Source organism: Phyllostomus discolor, chromosome 14 (genome assembly GCF_004126475.2).
Source record: "Phyllostomus discolor isolate MPI-MPIP mPhyDis1 chromosome 14, mPhyDis1.pri.v3, whole genome shotgun sequence".
Classification (NCBI taxonomy): Eukaryota; Metazoa; Chordata; class Mammalia; order Chiroptera; family Phyllostomidae; genus Phyllostomus; species Phyllostomus discolor.
In genome coordinates this window covers 46,880,118-46,899,299 of record NC_040916.2, presented here as the reverse complement: position 1 = coordinate 46,899,299, position 19,182 = coordinate 46,880,118, and the positions used below count along the sequence as shown (strand labels likewise).

General features: G+C 42.6%; 1 protein-coding gene across 1 annotated transcript in view; it reads left to right on the top strand.

The window, feature by feature from the left end:
* The window catches only part of SNX27 (sorting nexin 27), an 85,735-nt gene extending 66,734 nt beyond the window's left edge, over positions 1 to 19,001 (top strand). Inside the window, exons 8-12 of the mRNA XM_028502593.2 lie at positions 2,566 to 2,655; positions 13,257 to 13,406; positions 13,746 to 13,874; positions 14,278 to 14,337; positions 15,223 to 19,001. Of these exons, the coding sequence (XP_028358394.1) occupies positions 2,566 to 2,655; positions 13,257 to 13,406; positions 13,746 to 13,874; positions 14,278 to 14,337; positions 15,223 to 15,270 (477 nt within the window). The 3' untranslated portion in view covers positions 15,271 to 19,001. The remainder of the gene's footprint in view (positions 1 to 2,565; positions 2,656 to 13,256; positions 13,407 to 13,745; positions 13,875 to 14,277; positions 14,338 to 15,222) is intronic.
* The last annotated feature ends 181 nt before the right edge of the window (positions 19,002 to 19,182 follow it).

The window sequence follows — 19,182 nt, the reverse complement described above, 5'->3', positions numbered from 1 at the left end:
GTGAACAGTGTTTATGTGCTTACAATAATGTATTGATTACAGTAATAAATACTGAATATTGATGTAATTTTTATTGAGAGGTTGGAGGAAGAGGAAGTGGGAGTGTTTGGTATAAGAAAGCAAATCAATATTGCCTAAAATTTGTAAGTTTGGAATTAGTCATCTAAGTATGACATTTAGAATTATGGAAGGAACATAAAAGAAACTGGTAAAATGCTTAAGAGTAGTTGCTTCTGTGGAATGAGGCTGTGGTATTGGAGGTTGCTGTTTTTATTAGGAGGCTTTTAGTAATAATTGTTATTTTTAAAAATTATGTACACCTGGCCCTGGCTGGTGTAGCTTGGTGGATTGAGTGCTGTTCTGCAAAGTGAAGAGTTGCTGGTTTGATTCCCAGTCAGGTTACATGCCTGGGTTGTGGGCCAGGTCCCCAGTAAGGAATGTGCGAGACACAACCACACATTGATGTTTCTCTCCCTCTCTCCTTTCCTTCCCCTCTGTATAAAATTTAAAAATGAATAAATAAATAATTTTTAAAAAGTATGTACATCTTCCACTTCAGTAAAAACAATTTAAATTAGAAAAAAAGGACTCTGGTGTGATGATATTTTTCTTCTACTCAGGACTAGTCAAGCAATATAATCTTGATTAGAAATTGAGAGAAGAGAAGAAAGAATGTTTTTACTGCCCCATGTGAAAATAGTTCACTCAGACCCACTGCTGCCCTGGGGAAATATTCAAACATTTAAGAGCTATTCCAAGTCACACACAGTTCTAGGTATTGGGGCAAGGACAAAACAAATGTAGCATTTTTATTTGGTCATCAAGAGAGCCATTCCCCTTAACTAACAATTTGTTACATGGGAAACAAAACAGATAGACCAGTATTTATTTGTTTGTTTCCCCTTTTTACTTCTGTCCAGCTTTTCAGTGATTGGTTTACTTTGACCTGGAGTAGTCAAGTCTTTTGGTGGTAAAAACAAAAACAAAAAAACAGGGTTCAGGTTCTTTAGGACGTTGTAAGGCTGTTCTTACCCAGCAGCTGACCCCACCGCCTGACTGTGCTCCTCTGCGCCCAAGTAAGCCCTCATTCGTATGGCTAGGATTGGGGAGAAATGGGCATAATCTTTCCATTAGGCAGTCCCAGGCAGCATGTTAATATCCATGTGTGGTTCTCAGAAATTAACAGCTAAATGATGGTAATAGCAATAATAGTGACTATTTACCTATATTTTACTTAACACCCATTATCTCATTTTGTCTACCCATGAGATGAGTATTATTCCTGTTTTACAGACTAAGAGGGTTTAAGTGACTTACTCAAGTGTATATTGGTAAGTGACAGACCTAGAAGTTGAACTAGTCTTTCAACTTCAATTGTGAACTCATTCTGTTATATAGCTTTTTTCCCTTAGAAAGAGTGGGGAATAATTTCTACCTTAAGGAAGCTGGCAGTCTTCTTATAAGAGTTCAAGTGGGCCCCTGCCTGATGCCAGCGTAGAGTTAGTTGTCTTTGCAGTAACTCGTTGAGGTTAGATTCTGAATGCCCGGGACAAATGATTCTGTGTGTTCTTTTTTTCTCCCAATGATGATTTTCCTTCCATTGATTTTAAATGTTTTCTTGGGGTGGAGTGAACTTGGGAAAGGGATGCATATTTTATTTAGCTGAATCAGCAGTTGTTTAGAATTAGCATATTATATCATATCTAAATACCTTCATGCCTGTTTCAAGTCCTGTTGGGGAGTGTGTGTGTGTGTGTGTGTGTGTGTTCATGGTCTCAGATGTATCACTTCTCTTCTAATTGCTGCCCCCCTAGTTTAAGGTCTTGTTTCACTTTATCCTTAAAGTAGGACAACATCGTCAGTCTCTCCTATGTCTGTCTTATTCTTTCCTTAGCTTAATTCATTGACACTCATATGTAAATCAGTCTTTCAAAAAAAAACTTTTCTTTATTGCTGTTTTAGCTCTCTATGTCCTTAAGTCTAAATCCTGTACCTGCTTTTAGGATCCTTCTAATCTGTTAACCTGCCCCTCCAGCATTATCGTTCATTGTCCCTTAATATAAACCCTTTATTCACATCAGGCACATCTGTCTCCTGAATGCACCTAAGCCGACTTCAGCTAGTAGTTTCTTCTATTTAACTTATCCTTTGGAGTCCAACCAAGCCTTCCTTGATAACTATAATTAACAATAAGCTCTCATGTTCTGACTGCATATATCTTATTATTTATACCATACATTTTTGCTACTTCATTGTTGCCTGTAATCCAGTATAATATGCTGTCTTTTAGTGTTCTCTCATTGTTTTACATGTATAAATTAACCAAAATTTAAATCTCTTACCATGAGAAGCCAGATTGCTCACATGCCTAGAACAATTGTTGAGTACATGCTTAGATGATGCTTACTCCAGTAAATATACCCATGTGGCAGAGTGCACTGGTGATGATGGTGGTCCATCTGGGTAAGAGTTATTCTGAAAATGAATCTGTGTCTCTTTTTATTAAGAATGTACTTGATGATGATTTTTACATTGCTTTCTTCCCTGCCTTTGTTTTGGTGACAGGCTGTTGATGATGTGAAAAAAGGTTACATCAAAGCAGAGGAAAAGTCCTACCAATTACAGAAGCTGTACGAGCAAAGGAAAATGGTCATGGTAGGTTTGTGTCCTTATAATCTCCTTATAAAATGTCTTATCTCTTAAATCTGTTGTTCTTATCTCTTAAATCTGTTGTTCTCATCATTTTTGAAAGATGTTACAACCTGGTCTGTGGCTTAACTAATTAAAAAAAGTCCAGGTGGCTCAGTTAGTTGGAGCATTGTCCTGTGCACCAAAAGGCTGCAGGTTCCATCCCCAGTGGGGATGTGTACCAAAGGGAACAAACTGATGGTTCTCTCTCACGTGGATGTTTCTTTTTCTTTCTTTCTCTTTCTCTCCCCCCTTCCTTTCTCTCTAAAAATCAATAAACATATCCTTGGGTGAGGATTTAAAAAAATTTTTTTAAAGGAGGGAGAAATAGACCTTGATATAAAGTCCATTGTGTTCTTTTTTTTAACACACAAAAAGCTTATTTTGCTATATATAGATTATAACTTTATTACTAATAATAACCAAATGGAATTCTTTTTGATAGAAAAAGTTCTAAACAAAGGATGTATAAAGCATTTAATATGAAAAAGATAAGATTCTATAAGAATTGATAGTAGGTTTTGTGCCTCAGAAATTATTTTAGTTGTGATTCAGTGGTTGTAAAATCATTGTGTTTTTACAACTTCAACCTCTGCAGTTGCTTAAACATTTATGCTCAGTAGTGCTTTTAGTTAGTATGAAATCCTAGAGCTATACTGTTCAGTTTGATAGTTACTAGCCTTATGTGGCTATTTAAATTTAATTTTAAGTGTATTTAAATTAAATAAAATTTAAAATTCAATCCGTCAGATGCATTTGTCAGTCACACACATTTCAAGTGTTGGGTAGCTAGTAGCTACTCTATTGGATAGCTCAGATATAGAACATTTTCATCATCATAGGAAGTTCTTTTGGAGAGGGTGCCTAGAATATTCCTTAAATGTTTTAAAATTAGTTTTCAATTTGTATCTGCTATAAATACAAGGATGGAAATTATCAAAAATAAAATTTGTAATGAATGCTTGCAAAACTTTCACTCATAGAATTGAAAAATTTCTGTCTTGGAAATTCACATGGAGTTGAAATTTTTCCAATTATAATTTTTTATGATTTCACACAAGGCAGTAATTGTGTTGGTAATGATTCTTATGGATCACTTGAATTTCTTTGTACCTTCTGTGCACTTTTTATGAGGGAATGTTCATCCATTTAAGTTAATTGAGTTGGAATGAGAATATACAAATCAGCAATGAAATTTAGCCCATAATCTTATGTCTGCTGGTATAGTTATTTATCACTTATATGATGAAAGGTAAACTGCCAAAGATCAGGGGACCATCGCCAAATGTTCTACATACCAATAGGCTGAAGTAGGCAACAAAAAATATTTTAAATAGAATTAAGTCTATTAATTTGCAAAATTTTGTTTAAAGGAATTTTAATATGTGGGAGACAGTTTTTTAACTCAACTTGTTGTCCTGTAAGATAATGGCCTTGTCTTTTATGTATTAATGCATGATTCCAACCAACACATCTGCATCTTTTTGGTGAAAAGGGCCTAATATTAAAGGTTATCAACCTGTGCAGTAGTTCTTTGCCTTTTCCAAAGCCAACAGAGTCAAAGTAATTTCATAATGGCCTCTGATAATACAGTACCAGTATAAAATACATAATTGGTTTTTTTACACATGTAGTACTACTCTAAACACGCTATCTTCTATTTATGCATTTAACCAAAAATATATGTTGAGCACCAAATGTGTGCCAGGCACAGTACTAGGTGCTAGATAAAGGAATAGGTTGTTCTGTAGCAAAACAGAAAAATCTGAATTTAACAAGCATGGTAATCTATTACAAAATCATTTTCAAATTCAAGTTTGTATCTTGGAATCACCCAGTTAAGAACTTGATTGCATTTGGCACATTGATGTGTTTTCCCATGGGTCACTGGAATTGAGTATAAAATATGCTTAAATATTTATGGAATTTTATTTTCTTGAAACCCTACTGCCAATATACAAGTGTGTACTAGCCCCATAATTTTAAAATCTGGTTTTTTAAAAGAAATCCCACCAGAGTTTGAATTTTATTCAAGTATAATTTCATGTATTCAATTATTAGTGTTCAAAGACATTAGCTTAGTCAATTGTCATGGTCAGTACCTTGAAACTTGCAACTGAAATGCACCTTCCAGAGGCTGTAGGTCTTGATACCATTCTCTATAGCAACTTAGTGTGCTAGATACGTCTAAGATTAAGTCAAGCCATTAGAGGACTTCAACAATCCAACAAACTTCTGAGTTCCAGTGTCTGTTCTATAAAATGGACTGTTCAGGTTGCCAGCTATCAAGTAGAATCTTAAGAAAATACTTCAGAGTTCTTGGTAGATAAATAAGTTCTGTCTAAGTTTCCTTATTCTCCAAATACAGAGGGCAGCTCATATCTTTGCCATAATTTATAAGATCCAATATGATCAAAAATGTTTTTGTTTCAGAGTTAGATCAAGTGTCAAATATAGATGATTGAGAATGAAATATACAAGAGAGATTTTGCATTTCTTTTTTTTTACTCACACAAACAGCACGCATTTGGAACTTAAGTTTTTCTTATGTTGGAGTAGCCTGATTTTGCAACCGTTAAACTGACAAATAAGAAATTTCTGGCCCTGGCTGGTGTGGCTCAGTGGACTGAGCTCCAGCTGTGAACCTAAAGGTCGCCAGTTCAATTCCTGGTCAGGGCAACATGCCTGGGTTGCGGGCCATGTGCCCAGTTGGGGTCATGGGAGAGGCAACTGATCTGTTCCTTTCGTACATCAATGTTTCTCTCCACCTCTTTCTCCCTTCCTTCCCCTTCTCTAAAAATAAAACAAAATTTAAAAAAAAAAGAAATTTCTGTTCGTGTTTCAACATAATTTTTAGTGATTTCACACAAGGCAGTAAATGTGAAAGTTGGTGTTTCTTAAAGTATGGTCTCAGATCAATTTTATGGGAATCACTTGTAAAGCTGCTCACAATGCAGGTGTCTGTACCCATCTCACATTAACTAAGTCAGAATCCCTGTGGGTAGGATCTAGGGTTTTTGTTTTTGTTTTTGTTTTAAATTTTTTAGAGAAGGGAAGGGATGGAGAAAGAGAGGGAGAGAGACATGTGTGGTTGCCTCTCACGTGCCCCTTACTGGGGACCTGGCCCTCAACCCTTTGGTTTGAAGGCAGACACTCAATCCACTGAGCCATACCAGCGAGAGCAGGATCTAGAAGTTTTTGTAAAGATTTGTACAGAAGCACCCTGGTGATTCTGAAATTTAAGTTGCTTCAGAATCACTACTCTAGGGTTTTGAGAGAGTTGGCTCCCAAGGTTCCTCTCAAGTCCTTATTTCAATATCACACCTGGTTTGACCATTGGCAGGTTGTTCGGGAGAACAGAGCTCTCCATAGTGGACCTCAACATACTCACCCAAATGTTCTGCTCTGTGAAGTCCTGAGTCTCTGCTTTCATGTGTCCTATTTCTGTATTTACCTGCCTTGTTAAATATTGAATATTCACCAAATGTCCCATGCTGTACCTTTCCTTTTTTCTGGCCTAATGTGGGCCATCATCTGAGTGGTATGTGAATCAAGGAAGTTAATTTATGGTCCCTATTTAACTACTCAAAATTTAATATGAAAGGAGAATGGACAGGATAATTTTGTGTTTTAAATTTAGCTATACTCTTATGCAAATCTGTTTGAAAATAAAAATTCACTTTTCTTTGAGAAATTTGGGGTGTATATAAAACTTTACGTGTTTCTTCTCTTCATGCTTTGTGCAAGTCCAGAAATGTAGGGATTGCCCAGTTAAAGCTGAGAAATACTACCTGGCCTGAGTATCTTGAAAACATTGTCTCCAGCCCTGGTTGGCATAGCTCAGTGGATTGAGCGCAGGCTGTGAACCAAAGTGTCACAGGTTTGATTCCCAATCAGGGTACATGCCTGGGTTGCAGGCCATGACCCCCAGCAATCGCACATTGATGTTTCTCTCTCTATCTCCCTCCCTTCCCTCTCTAAAAATAAATAAATAAAATATTTTTAAAAAAGAAAAGAAAACCTTGTCTCCCCATTGAAACTTTACCTCTGTTGCCTCACCAAAGCCACAGGTGCCCTTAGTTTCCACTCAGGTTATTTTTAGAACTATGCCATTAGGAAGTCCCCTGAAGGTCCTTTACTTTCAAGGACTACATTCCTGAATATGGAGGGTTAAGTCAGCTTTTTCATTTGAAGGGGATAGAGGGAAGGACACATTTGTGTTTGGTACTGTTTTGGACATGATGTGTAGATTCTCATTTCCTCCTTATAACAACCATGCAGGTGCTATCCTCGCTTTGCAGAGGAGGGGCGGAGTCTGCAAGAGGAAGATTCTTACCCAAGATCACAAAGCCTGTCAGAACTAGGATTTGAACCCATTTTGTCTGGCTCCAAAACATATGTTTTTTCCTACATCAGAGAAGGGAGGGTGACAGCAGTGTCTTTTATTTCTAGATGGCAGAGGGGAAGACCCTGGGTAGAAGTCACAAAGAGAGAGTTCAAGATACACAGAGCTCCCCATTTCTTCTTTTAAAAAAATTATATTTTATTGATGATGCTATTACGGCTTTCCTGATTTTTCTGGCTTTGCCCCCCTCCACTCAGAGTCCCCCTCTTCCCTTCCTCAAGCAATACCCCCACCATTGTTCATATCCATGGGTCATACATGTAAGTTCTTTGACTACTCATTTTCCTATACTGTACTTTACATCCCCATGGCTATTCTGTAACTGCCTATTTGTACTTCTTAATCCTCTCACCTCTTCACCCATTCCCCCACACCCCTCTCCCATCTAGTAACCTTCAAAACACTCTCTGTACACATGATTCTATGTTCTTCTTGTTGGTTTAGTTTATTTTTTAGATTCATTTGTTGGTAGATATGTATTTATTGGCATTTTATTGTTCATAGTTTTGTCTTCTTTTTTTAAAATGTTCCTTTAACATTTCATATAATAATGGTCTGGTGATGATGAACTCCTTTAGCTTTTTCTCTTCTCTGGGAAGTTCCTTTATCTGCCCTTCGATTCTAAATGGTAGCTTTGCTGGGTAGAACAATCTTGGCTATAGGTCCCCGCTTTTCATGACTTGGAATATTTCTTGCCAATCCCTTCTAGCCTGCAAAGTTTCTTTTCAGAAATCAGCTGACAGTCCTATGGGAACTCCCCTGTAGGTAACTAACTGCTTTTTTCTTGGTGCTTTTAAGATTCTCTCTTTGCCCTGGCTGGTGTAGCTCAGTGGATTGAGCACGGGCTGGGAACCAAAGTGTCCCAGGTTCGATTCCCAGCCAGGGTACATTCCTGGGTTGCAGGCCATAACCCCCAGCAACCGCACATTAATGTTTCTCTCTCTCTCCCTCTCTCTCTCTCTTTCTCCCTCCCTCCCTTCCCTCTCTAAAAAAATAAATAAATAAATGAATGAATGAATAAAAGATTCTCTCTTTGTCTTTAACCTTTGGCACTTTAATTAGGAAGTGTCTTGGAAATAGCCTGTTTGCATCCATCTTGTTTGGGAATCTCTGTGCTTCCTGGGCTTGCATGACTGTTTCCTTCACCAAGTTAGGGAAATTTTCTTTCATTATTTTTTCAAAGAAAGTTCCAATTTCTTGCTCTTTCTCTTTGCCTTCTAGCACCCCTATGATGCAAATATTGGAATGCTTGCAATTGTCCTGGAGGCTGCTTACACTATCCTCATTTTTTGGATTCCTTTTTCCTCTTGTTGCTCTGATTGGTCGGTTTTTGCTTCCTTATGTTCCAAATCATTTATTTGATTCTTGGCTTTATCTATCCTTGTGTTGTTTTCTTCTAAATTGTTCTTTATTTCGATTAGTGTATCCTTTGTTTCTGATTGGAATTTTTTATGCTGTTGAGATCCTCACTAAGTTCCTTGAACATCCTTATAACCAGTGTTTTGAACCCTGCATCTGACAGACTCCGATAGATTGCTTATCTCTCTTTTGTTTAGTTCTGATCTGCTCATTTGTGCCATGTTTGTTTGTCTCCTCATTTTGGCAGCCTCCCTTGTATTTGTATCTATGTATTAGGTAGAGCTACCTTGAATCCATGTCTTGGTAGTGTCACTTAATATAGTAGGTGTGCTGTAGGTTCCAGTGGCACAGCTTCCCCATCACCCAAGCTGAGTACTTCATCCTTTATGTGGGCTCAGTACACCCTCCTTTGTAGTTGAGCCTGATTGCTGTTGGCAGATCAATGGGAGGTAATTAACCCAGGCCAGTCAGCTGTAAGAACTGGCTGTAACCACTGACCAATACCTTATGCCCTCCATGGAGGATCTACTATGTAGGGGCGGAGTGGTGGTGCTCTGATGTGGTCTGTAGCTGCCCATTGGGTGCATAGGCTCTGGGGTTTCCCATGTAGTATAGGCCAGGTTCAGCCCCCACTTGTGTTTTGTCTTGGGCCACCCTGCATGAGCTATAAAGCAATCTGAGATGTCTGCTACTTGCACTGGGTTTACAGATTATCAGGAGAAGTCAAGCCGTGAATCTAGGCTGGCTGCTGCTACTGCCTGGCTGCTAGTAACTGAGGCCAGTGGTTGCTTGTTTGATATGATTTAACAAGTTGTGAAGCATGAGCGAAGACCAGTCATTCATATGGAACAGTGGGGTGGAGTCTCAGGGGATCTCTAGGGCTGGGCAAATAAGTGTCAGCCATGTTGATGGAGTCTCGGATGTGACACCAAACTGCTGGCTCTGTGGGGAGAAGGTTCAGAAAAGGGCAATGCCCTCTGCTCTCCTTGATGCCAGATACTTGTTTCTCCCATGCCCTTCTGGTGCCTTTCACACTGTCACCCCATGGAGCTCAAGAGGGAGTGAGGCATAGTAGGTGAGGTCATGTGTGACCGTGGGCTGGGGGACCTGGCGTGGGGCTGGGACTCCTCACTTCCAAAATACTCCTTCTGAACCTTTATCCACCACGCATGGGTGTGGGACCAGCCTGTTCCGCATCTATGCCCCTCTAACCGGTCTAGGTGGATATGGTCTCTTCAATTTTGTAGTTGTCAGACTTCCATTCAACTTGCTTTCAGACAGTTCTGAGTGATGGCTGCTCTACACTGTAGTTGAAATTTCGATGTGATTGTGTGAGGAGATGAGCCATGTCTACCTATGCCACCATTTTGACCTCCCCATGTCTTCTGATGTCTTTCCCCAATTTCTCCCTTTGTTAGCGTGTTTCTCTTTTTTAAAAAATCTATATGGTAAAGTCACAATTAGGAATATGGCAGAATTGTTTTTAAATAGTAGGGGTGCCTCTCAAAGAAGAGAACTTTGAGCAGGTATGTTATGTGTAAGCCATTTTTACTGAAGTATGCGAGCAGAGCCAGCCTTGAGGCTGTGTTCTCCTGGCTTTTGCAGAGTTCTTAAGCATCTCTGCACAGGAAGAAAGTTTCTGATGACTGTGTTAGGAGGCAAGCCTGGTTGCAGGGCACTTCTCTCTTCTACCATATTGTAGAAATCTTCAAATATATAAAGAAGCTGAACCTTGGCTGGTGTGGCTCAGTGAAATGAGCACCAACCTGTGGACCAAAGGGTTGTTGGTTCGATGCCCAGTCAGGGCACATGCCTGGGTTGCAGACCAGGTTCCCCCAGTAGGGGGCACGTGAGAGGCAACCATACATTGATGTTTCTCTCCCTCTTTCTCCTTCCCTTCCCCTCTGTCAATAAACAAACAAATAAATAAATAAATAAAATCTTTAAAAAGAGTAATACATTTAGCCACCAGGTACCCATTACCCAGCCTCAGCAGCCTTCAGCTTTCTACCATTCATATTTCATTTGTCTCACTCATTTACTTTTTTCCCTGGAGTTTTTAAAAGTAATTTACATACATATCATTTCACAAGGCATTTTTCCCCCTCACTGGAGGATATTTTTTCATTGCTTTGAGAGAGAGAGGAAAGGGGTTAAGGGGAGAGAAACATCGATGGGTTGCCTCTTGCATACACCTCAGCTGGAGACCAAACTCATAACCCGGGCATGTGCCTTGACTGGGAACTGAACCGGCAACCTTTCGGTTTGTGGGTGGGACAACACCCAACCAACTTCCTGTGTGTCCATACTGACCAGGGTATACAAGAAGTTTTTATTGGATTCTGTACAGAAGAGAATGCTTAGTTGTCAAAAACTACAAATGGATCCCTGGCTTTAGGCTGGGAGGTGGTATGAACACAGAACTTCCTCTTTGCTGAGCCCAGGGTCAAGCCACTTACCAATGCAGCCAATAGGCCTGGAAGCTGTGCAAAGTGAGAGGGAGCCCTCTGGCAAAGGATAACAGAGCCTTTAAAATTATTTTTTAAGATATAGTTTATTGAATGCCTAATTGTGCACTAAATACTGTGCTAAATACTGCAGAGCTTGCAAATTGCTGTGTAAAGTAGGTCTAGTTATTTCCCTTTTTATAGAAGATGAAACTGCGACTCCTGGGATTTAGTCATTTTCTTGAGTTCAAGTAACTTGCCCAACAGTTAGGAAGTGATGGGGCCAGGATTCAAGCAAGCCCAGGCTCTTGATCACCCCTCCATGTACTGCTTCCTGCCCCAATCTTTGCTTCTTCTTGTAACCCCATAGTTCTCTTCAGTGACACTGCCTGTCATACTTATCAAAGTATAGTGGCCGGGGGGTTACTTTGTCTTTGTAGTGCCAATAATAAGGCTAAACAGTATCCATATTTATCACTGGTTCAGGAAGGATGTGATAAAGGGGGATGGAATAGAGTGGTGGAATGGGAAATGAGAGAAGAAAAATGATGCAAATGAAGTATTCTGACACTTTTTAATTGACCCTGTCCCTATGTTCTTGAGACTCTTTAATGATTTTCCTCCTTTGAAGTTGCTACTGTTTTACCTAAGCAGGAATAAACAGAAAGTAGGGAGCATGTGCTGTGATTTTTCCCTGGGTCCTTTAGTACCCGGCCAGTCCCTGATGCCAGGGGCAGTGGGCTTAGGTGCCATTCATCGGTACCCAGCCTTAGGTTGCCTAGGGTCCTTTTTGTGCCCCCGTCCTTCTCTTTTCACTTGGTAAGGCAGAAGGCAACTCTCCAGCTGTGTTCTGATCTCCCTGCCCTGTAATTGAAATCTGCTAGGGTGCCGTGCCCTTGTCTTCTCTCCAGCACTCCACGCACGGCACCAGATGTGCCCTGCTCTTCCTGTGTGATTTGCGAGGCCATTTGCTTGTTTCTCAGGCATTCCCTGAGAGGAGACCAGGTCAGAGTCCACGAGCCTTTTTTTAATCATCTTTTCCCTGTTTCTTTTCTAGTCTCCTTCCCACTTGTCTTCTTTTACTCTCTTATCTTAAAATAGTGATTTGAGTGAAAGAGAGGCCAGCCTTAATTACAGAAAAGAAGGGACAAATTGCTGAGTTAACAGTCAGTGGTTCAGAGACCTCTCTGGATTAGGCTTGTGGCATTGTACCTGTGACGGTCATACACGTAACTTGATTTTGGTCTAGATGCTTTTTAAGGAGACTCACAGAATGACGGTGCTGATTTGGGAATTAGTAGTAGAGAAAGGATCAGTGACCAAGAATTAAACCTGGCTTCCCACTTACTATTTATTACCTGTGGCCTTAGCAAGTCTCATATTAACTCTGAGTTTCTGTAAAATGGCTAGTTTTTAAAGTCTCAGGTAGCTTAATCATTAACACCGAGATCACTGTAACCTCTGACTGGAGAAGAGATAGGGAGAAACATTAGGCCCCTTCCTTTTCTTTTCTCTTTTCTCTTCTTTTTCTCTTCTTTTCTGTTTCTTGAAACAAACACCAAGTTTATTCATTTCTTGCATTTGAAATCTCTCGATGATATATATCCTTTGCCTGAGACTCTTTGCCATAGTCCTTAACCAGCACACAGCTGTAGCCAGCCACTTTATGGGGTTTTCCCTCTCTGTCAGCTTTGCAGAGGCCTACCCATTCCCCTAGTTTCTTACTGTCATCCACCTCAATTAGGTTGACACAAAGGGCCACCACCAACTTGACATGCACAGGCTCATCACAGTTGGGTGCAAGCACACAAAGGCGGGCTTGGCGCTTGTCTAAGGATTCGGCATCTTTGCGAATTCCGCGCACTTGGCCATTGTGGATGAGGGTGGTTTTCAGCACCTGTTGTAAAGTCCGTTACACCTCCGCCTGCAGTGCCTGCCTTTCCATGGCAGTGGGTTATGGGTGCAGCTGAATCTTGAACGCACCCAAGCCTCTGCCTCCACACAACTCAGTGGATACAGGGAGAGCCTCTTTTCTTAATTGTAAGAATAGATTCCATTCCCCTCCCTTAGGACCAGTGAAATTAGAGTCAGAGGCGCACTGTAAATCCCCTTCTAATCCTAGCAGTTTTGGTTACCTGCTGACTTCATCTGTGTTATCTTTTAAGTAGAGAAAGGGGAGGTTGGAGGTTGGGAGTGGGATAAAGAATCATCTTGGACTTCTGTCCCGACTTAGGGATGGGCGTGAGACCAGGGGCAAGGTCTTCAGGTTGTTGGGCAAGAAGGTCCTCTCTGTTCCTGTGCCGTCTTGGCAGCTCTAGTTCCATAGTAACACTATTATGCCTTCCTCCTTTGTCTAGTACCTCAACATGCTAAGAACGTGTGAGGGCTACAATGAAATCATCTTCCCCCACTGTGCCTGTGACTCCAGGAGGAAGGGGCATGTTATCACAGCTATCAGCATCACGCACTTTAAACTTCATGCTTGCACTGAAGAAGGACAGCTGGAGGTGAGAGTTCAGCATGGGGCTGCGGCTCGGAACACTGGGGATACATTGTTACTCACTCACTTACTTTGTTTTAGTGTCTTACACGGGTGGTGGGAGTGGTTGGTGGTGGTGGAAGAATAATGGAGTCGAAACTGTTTTGACTGGGGTGGATAAATAGGCCCTGGATTCTCACTGACCCCCACCTTCACGTGTTACACTGACTTGTATTCTTCTGCACAGTCTTTTCCCCTAAATGATCAGACATCCCCACTCGTTTCTCTTCTGCTGCTTGCTTCAGAACCATCTTACCGAAGTTCCCCAGCATTCCGAAATGTAACACTCCCGTTCTCGCTTGTTTAGAACCAGGTAATAGCATTTGAGTGGGATGAGATGCAGCGATGGGATACAGATGAAGAAGGAATGGCCTTCTGTTTTGAATATGCACGAGGAGAGAAGAAGCCTCGATGGGTTAAAATCTTCACACCATATGTGAGTAGTAGATGGGAAAGTGTGCTTGGGGAAAGTAGATTGGGCTTAAAGTTCTCCTTAAATGAGGTGCTTCGTGGGGGAGAGCTGCAGAGATAGCAGTGGTCGTGAAATCTAAGCTGTCTGGATTCTAGAGCCCTAGCTTCTTCCTGTCTTTCCTTTAGGCCTGGCTAGGATTGGCCGTTTCCCATCCTGCTTGACTCACAGTTACCACTAGAAGGAGCCAGAGAATAGTGGATGAGCCAGGCCTGGGTTTTGTGGGGCTTGTCAGGGCTTTTTCTGAGCTGAGCAAGTGTGGAAGGTGGGATGACTGGCGGGCAGAAGTTCAAAGGCATGGCCTGTGGTACCTGGTCCTGAGAAGTCAGTGGGTGTTGCTATGTTGTTTTTCTTTCTTTTTTTTTTCCAGTTCAATTACATGCATGAATGCTTCGAGAGGGTATTCTGTGAGCTTAAGTGGAGAAAAGAGGTAATTCTAAATAATCCCGAATTGATTTTTTTATCTTTCTTTGTTTTAAATGCATAGGCTGATGGCCAGTGACCTGGGACCCTCACCATCTCTGTCTTTCTGGGACTGTCAGTCAGGCTGGTTATCCCATGTGAGCCAGGGTGCTCCTCCAGAGAGGGTTAGCCTTTGGGTGCTGAACAGACGGTAAAAAGCCCTGCTTCTTCCCTTGTCTGGAGGATGGCCTTTGGTGCCATCTCTCGTGACTTCACGGGCCCTCCTCTGCCTGTTTTTATCAAATCACCCTCCATGCTGTTCCTGGCCCAGAAGGACAGCTGTCCTCGGTTTTAGCCGCTCTGACTGGATGAGTCACAACAGAGTCTGTCCAGGCTAACTGAGAACACGGGTGGGGGTGGGGCAGGTGTTTGCGCCTGCTTTACTGCTCTCTGTGTGTGTACGCTGGTGCTGGAGCAGAATTTGGAATCTTCTGAATAAGTACCTACTTAGTCTCAAAGAAAATGTTTCTGAGGTTCAGCAGGTGGAGCCAGGAACATGAGAATGTATATTCCTGGTGTAGCAGAAAGAACATTGGGCTCTGGGAACCAGACCTGGATTCCCTCCTGGCTTTTTTCTCTTGTGATTTTGGGTAAATCAGTCTCATGGGAGCCCAGTTTTCTTATCTTTTCTCGTATGTAAAACAGGAAGACTGGGCCAGATGATGAATAGCCAAGGTCCCTTCCAGCTTGAAAAGGCCATGATTCTAGATGGGGAGTTGTACCAGGGGAAGCGGCCAGTCAGATCAAATCATCCAGTCGTATATTTTTTATCCTGTTTGAGCGGTTGTCTCCAAATGGGAGGCAGTGTGGACACCTGAGGCTTCCCTGTAACTTTCCTTTTTTTTCCTTTCAGAACATTTTCCAGATGGCAAGGTCACAGCAGAGGGATGTGGCCACCTAGCCGCTCCTTGTCCCCACCCCTTCTCTTCACCTCCATCCTCTTACCCCTTTTGTCTCCCACGTCAGACAGAGTAACCATTAACACAAAAGAAGAAGGAAAAGGAAAAAAAGTCACTATACTCAAAAGCCCTAAACTAAATATTATTAATAATCTTTCTGAATCTCATGTCTCTGGAATTGAGCCGGTAGAAAACAGCATTTTGGTCAGCACCAGGAGTCAACTGAGCTAAGGTCGGAAAAGAAATAAGCCCAACCAACTCGCCAAAGGTATCTTTGTCCTTCCACCTGGGCCTCATGCCAGCAGACTCTCCTTGTACCATATTTTTAAAACTGGAACTATGAACTCCATCCGTTTGCACTGTTCAGACATATATATGTATGTATGTAAAAACTATATATATACAAATTAGCTGCACGTATATACATATATATTTCTTTTTAAATTTCATATTGATGGCAGTACCTTTTTTAGCTTGTGTTTTTACACACCTTTCACTAGAATTCATGACTTCTCTCTTGCTCTCTTTGTTTTGAAACAAACTTGAAAAAGGAAAAAAAAATACAGGGAAAATACCTCTCCTCATGAAGGACTCGAAAAGTTTACAATCTGCTTGGGTTTTTTCCCCCCTTTTTGTATTGAGTGAAGACTGTGGCTCATGGGTTACTGGAGAGTCTGAGTTGCAAGGAGCATAGTTTCTTTATCTTCCAAGGGACTGTTGGGGAGGAGAGGGCTGTGCCCCTCAAGGGCAATAGGGCTGCAGGGGCGGGCGAGTCTACACACTTGGTGTGGACTCTTAATTCCAAGGCATTTTTCCTGGTCCACCTCTACCCCTCCCACTCATGGCGTTCTACCCACATTCCGCACTTTCCTGCTTCACTGGGGCCCCTGTGTGCTTTCCCTCAACTGGCCTCGCATGTGGGGAGGGTGGGCTCAGGAGATTGATGCCACAGGAACCGGAAACATTTCATGGTCCTAATTTCCTATTTCCTTGCCTTTTCTGAAGCAGGGATAGTACTGGGGACCAGAGTTAAGGCTGATACCTTTAGGCACAAAGATTGGGCTTAGTTAGGGAAGGCAAAGAAGAAATTCCCCGTGTACATGAGCTTTTCCCTACTCAATTCGTGACCAGTAACCACCCATAACTCTTATATTCTCTGTGACTTCCTCGAACAGCTTGTAGGGAGGGATCTGACAGGATCCCAAGCCAGCTGAGGACCCAGGAAGGAGCACTAGGAATATGGTTGATTTGGGTTGGATCTCAACTTTTAATTAAAAGGAGACTGAAGGAAAACCTTTTGTCCCTTAAAGGGCTCCTCATCTGACCTGCAGTTAGACCTTCAGAGACCTGAGAGCTCACCCCAGGGTTAGGGTCCAGAGCTGACCAGAGCAGGGCAGCGTTCTCAGCCCCCAGGCTCTGTATTTAGATTCTGCACTGGGGCCTCTGAGTCAGGCTCAGATGCAGCTGAAACACATCTTTGAGCCTTCTTCTCTTTTTCCCTTCTCCACCTTCTAAACAAAAACCTCCACAGGGTGGCATCTTCTGTTTTGTCTAACTGAGAGGCAACTGTAGTTGGTTGTAGTCCACTCCACGGACCAGTGTTGGGGTGGTTGAAGTTTCTTTTTCTGTACCTTGTTTTTGCAGATCGTTGTGAGGCCTCTTTCTCTCTCTCACTCTGTTATCGTGGCAGCTGCTTGCCCCAGGGGAGTGTAGGATCATTAGGATATCCTGTCTTCTCTCTGCTTCTCTGAACCCAGGTGAAACCACAGAGCGCAAAATGCATGAATGCTGATTGTTTAAAGTTGCAGAGAATGACCCCGAACTTGAAGGCTTTGACACAGGATTAACTTCTTTTGGCTTAAACGAATTTTATAATGAGCCAAAGGACCCTGGAAAGAGGATATGATGATTTTCCACTCCAAAATGCTAAAGAGGCTTTTGACACCAGCTTTGTTCAAACTATAAAAAATAGCATTAATTTGCCCCGTTCCCTCAGAGTGGGCTGGGAATGAACAAATCCAAGAGGCCCTGCAACAGCCCAAGTGCTGACCTCTGGATATGAGGCATAGTGGGCATGCCCTTAGAAGGGAGGCCCCTTAGAGTGGGTAGGTGCTGCTTTGTCCCCTTTTGGCATAGAATTCACTTGGTGCTTTGGAGACTGGGTGAATGCCCCCTAGGTAGGTGCTCTATTGGCAGAATCTGTGTAGGAGCAGCCCCTACTTGAAGCTGTACCACTGACAAAGCACCCAGCTGCAGCAAGGTAGGGGGCGGCCCCGGGGGACAGCGCCTTCTCTCCCACCCGCAGCAGGCCTCCTGTGATGGGGCAGAGGCCTCGGGCTGTGGAGCTCCAGAGGATCCAGCTCTTCTTTGCATGAAGCAGTGTTGGTGTGACACTCCTTTCCCTCCTTACTCCACACTTCCCTTCTCTAATCCCTGCTACCTTTCTTAGTCCTGGGTTCTGCCCAGGGAGGCTTCAGTTGCAGTTTGTCTCTGGGAAACGGAAGGGCTCTCCCTTCCCCCTGCCTTGCCCCAGCAGAGCCAGCAGAATTTCCCTGATCTCCATGGTCCTCCCCTCCACACTCAGTTTCAATCCTTTTTGGTAAAAGCTTTGAGTTTGTTATGGATCAGGAGAAAATGCAGGCCCTGAGAAACCTGTCCCTGTGGAAAGGTTCCCTTAGGCCATGCTTTGGGCTCTCTGCTCTTTATACTTTTTTCTGCTCTCCATTTTTCTGCCCTCCCCTTGCCCTGGGCCTAAGCTCAGCACTAGTGAGTGCTCAGGGCAGCTCCTAGGCCTGGACAGAGCTCTCAGGGAGGAATCAGATAAATGTTCAACACCCCTATGCTGGCCCATCTGGTTTTGTCCTTTAGTTACCCGGGCCAGTAGCTTTGGGTTATCCCCTCTTGTAGCTCCTGACCCAGTGCTTGGAGCAGCAGTATAGGGCATTGACAGGGGGTGACGCTGCTCTCTCATCTCAGAATTTGCCAACTTATGGGTCTGGCTCCTCAGAGGCAGTTTTCTTAAAAGGGACTGCATCCTGGGTGACCTGAACTCTTCAGACCTGGAGAGACTGCTGTGCTCTCCCTCCTCTCCATTGTGCTCTGGCTGGATTGATGCAGCAGTAGAAACCATTTAGCCTGTTGGACTCCCAACATGCCATTGGGTTCCTGCACCAGAGTCACTGTGTCACATTAACTTCCTTTTGGAGGGTGCAGGCTGGGGTGGTTGAATGCTGAAAGAGAGAATAGAGGCAGTGGGTGTGCTTTAGGGCCCCATCTTCCAGTCCCATCTCCTATCTTCCTCTTCGAAACCTGAGCACATCACACCAGGCCTCACCCACACGAGGACAGCAGCAGGTGTGTGGGAAGCTTAGGGCTCTGGCCGAAGAGGGGAGAGGTACTGGGTGAAGGCGCGTGGCCAACTGCTGAAGTTGGACACCAATTTTATATCATGCCCCCTTTTTAAGCCAGTGAGCTGGGCTTCAGTTTTCCCCAGGCCATGCACTCTTTTAATTTATTTGAGAGAAACTCTAATTGTATTTTCACTGCAGTATCTTGTATTTTTTATTTGTGATTTAAGAAATGTGAAGAGAAAATACACAGACACATAATGGCTAACAGTGTTTCTTTCATTCCTTGTTCTAGAGCTAACCACTCTAAAATTGTTTGGTAATGTCACTTAGTGTAATTAATTGTAACATATTCTTTTAAATAAATTGATTTATTGATGAAACTATTCTTTGGTTTCCTAGACTACAAGTCCTTTGGGTTGTGTGGGAAGAAGTAAAAAGGGACCTTTGAGATTTGCGTTAGAATGGTCAGTCTGAAAATGGGAAGGCACATTGAACCAGCTCTCCCAAGTAACTAGTGAGGCAGTCTGTGGGGGGCAGGCGATGGGGAAGGGCCAGAAAAGGAGA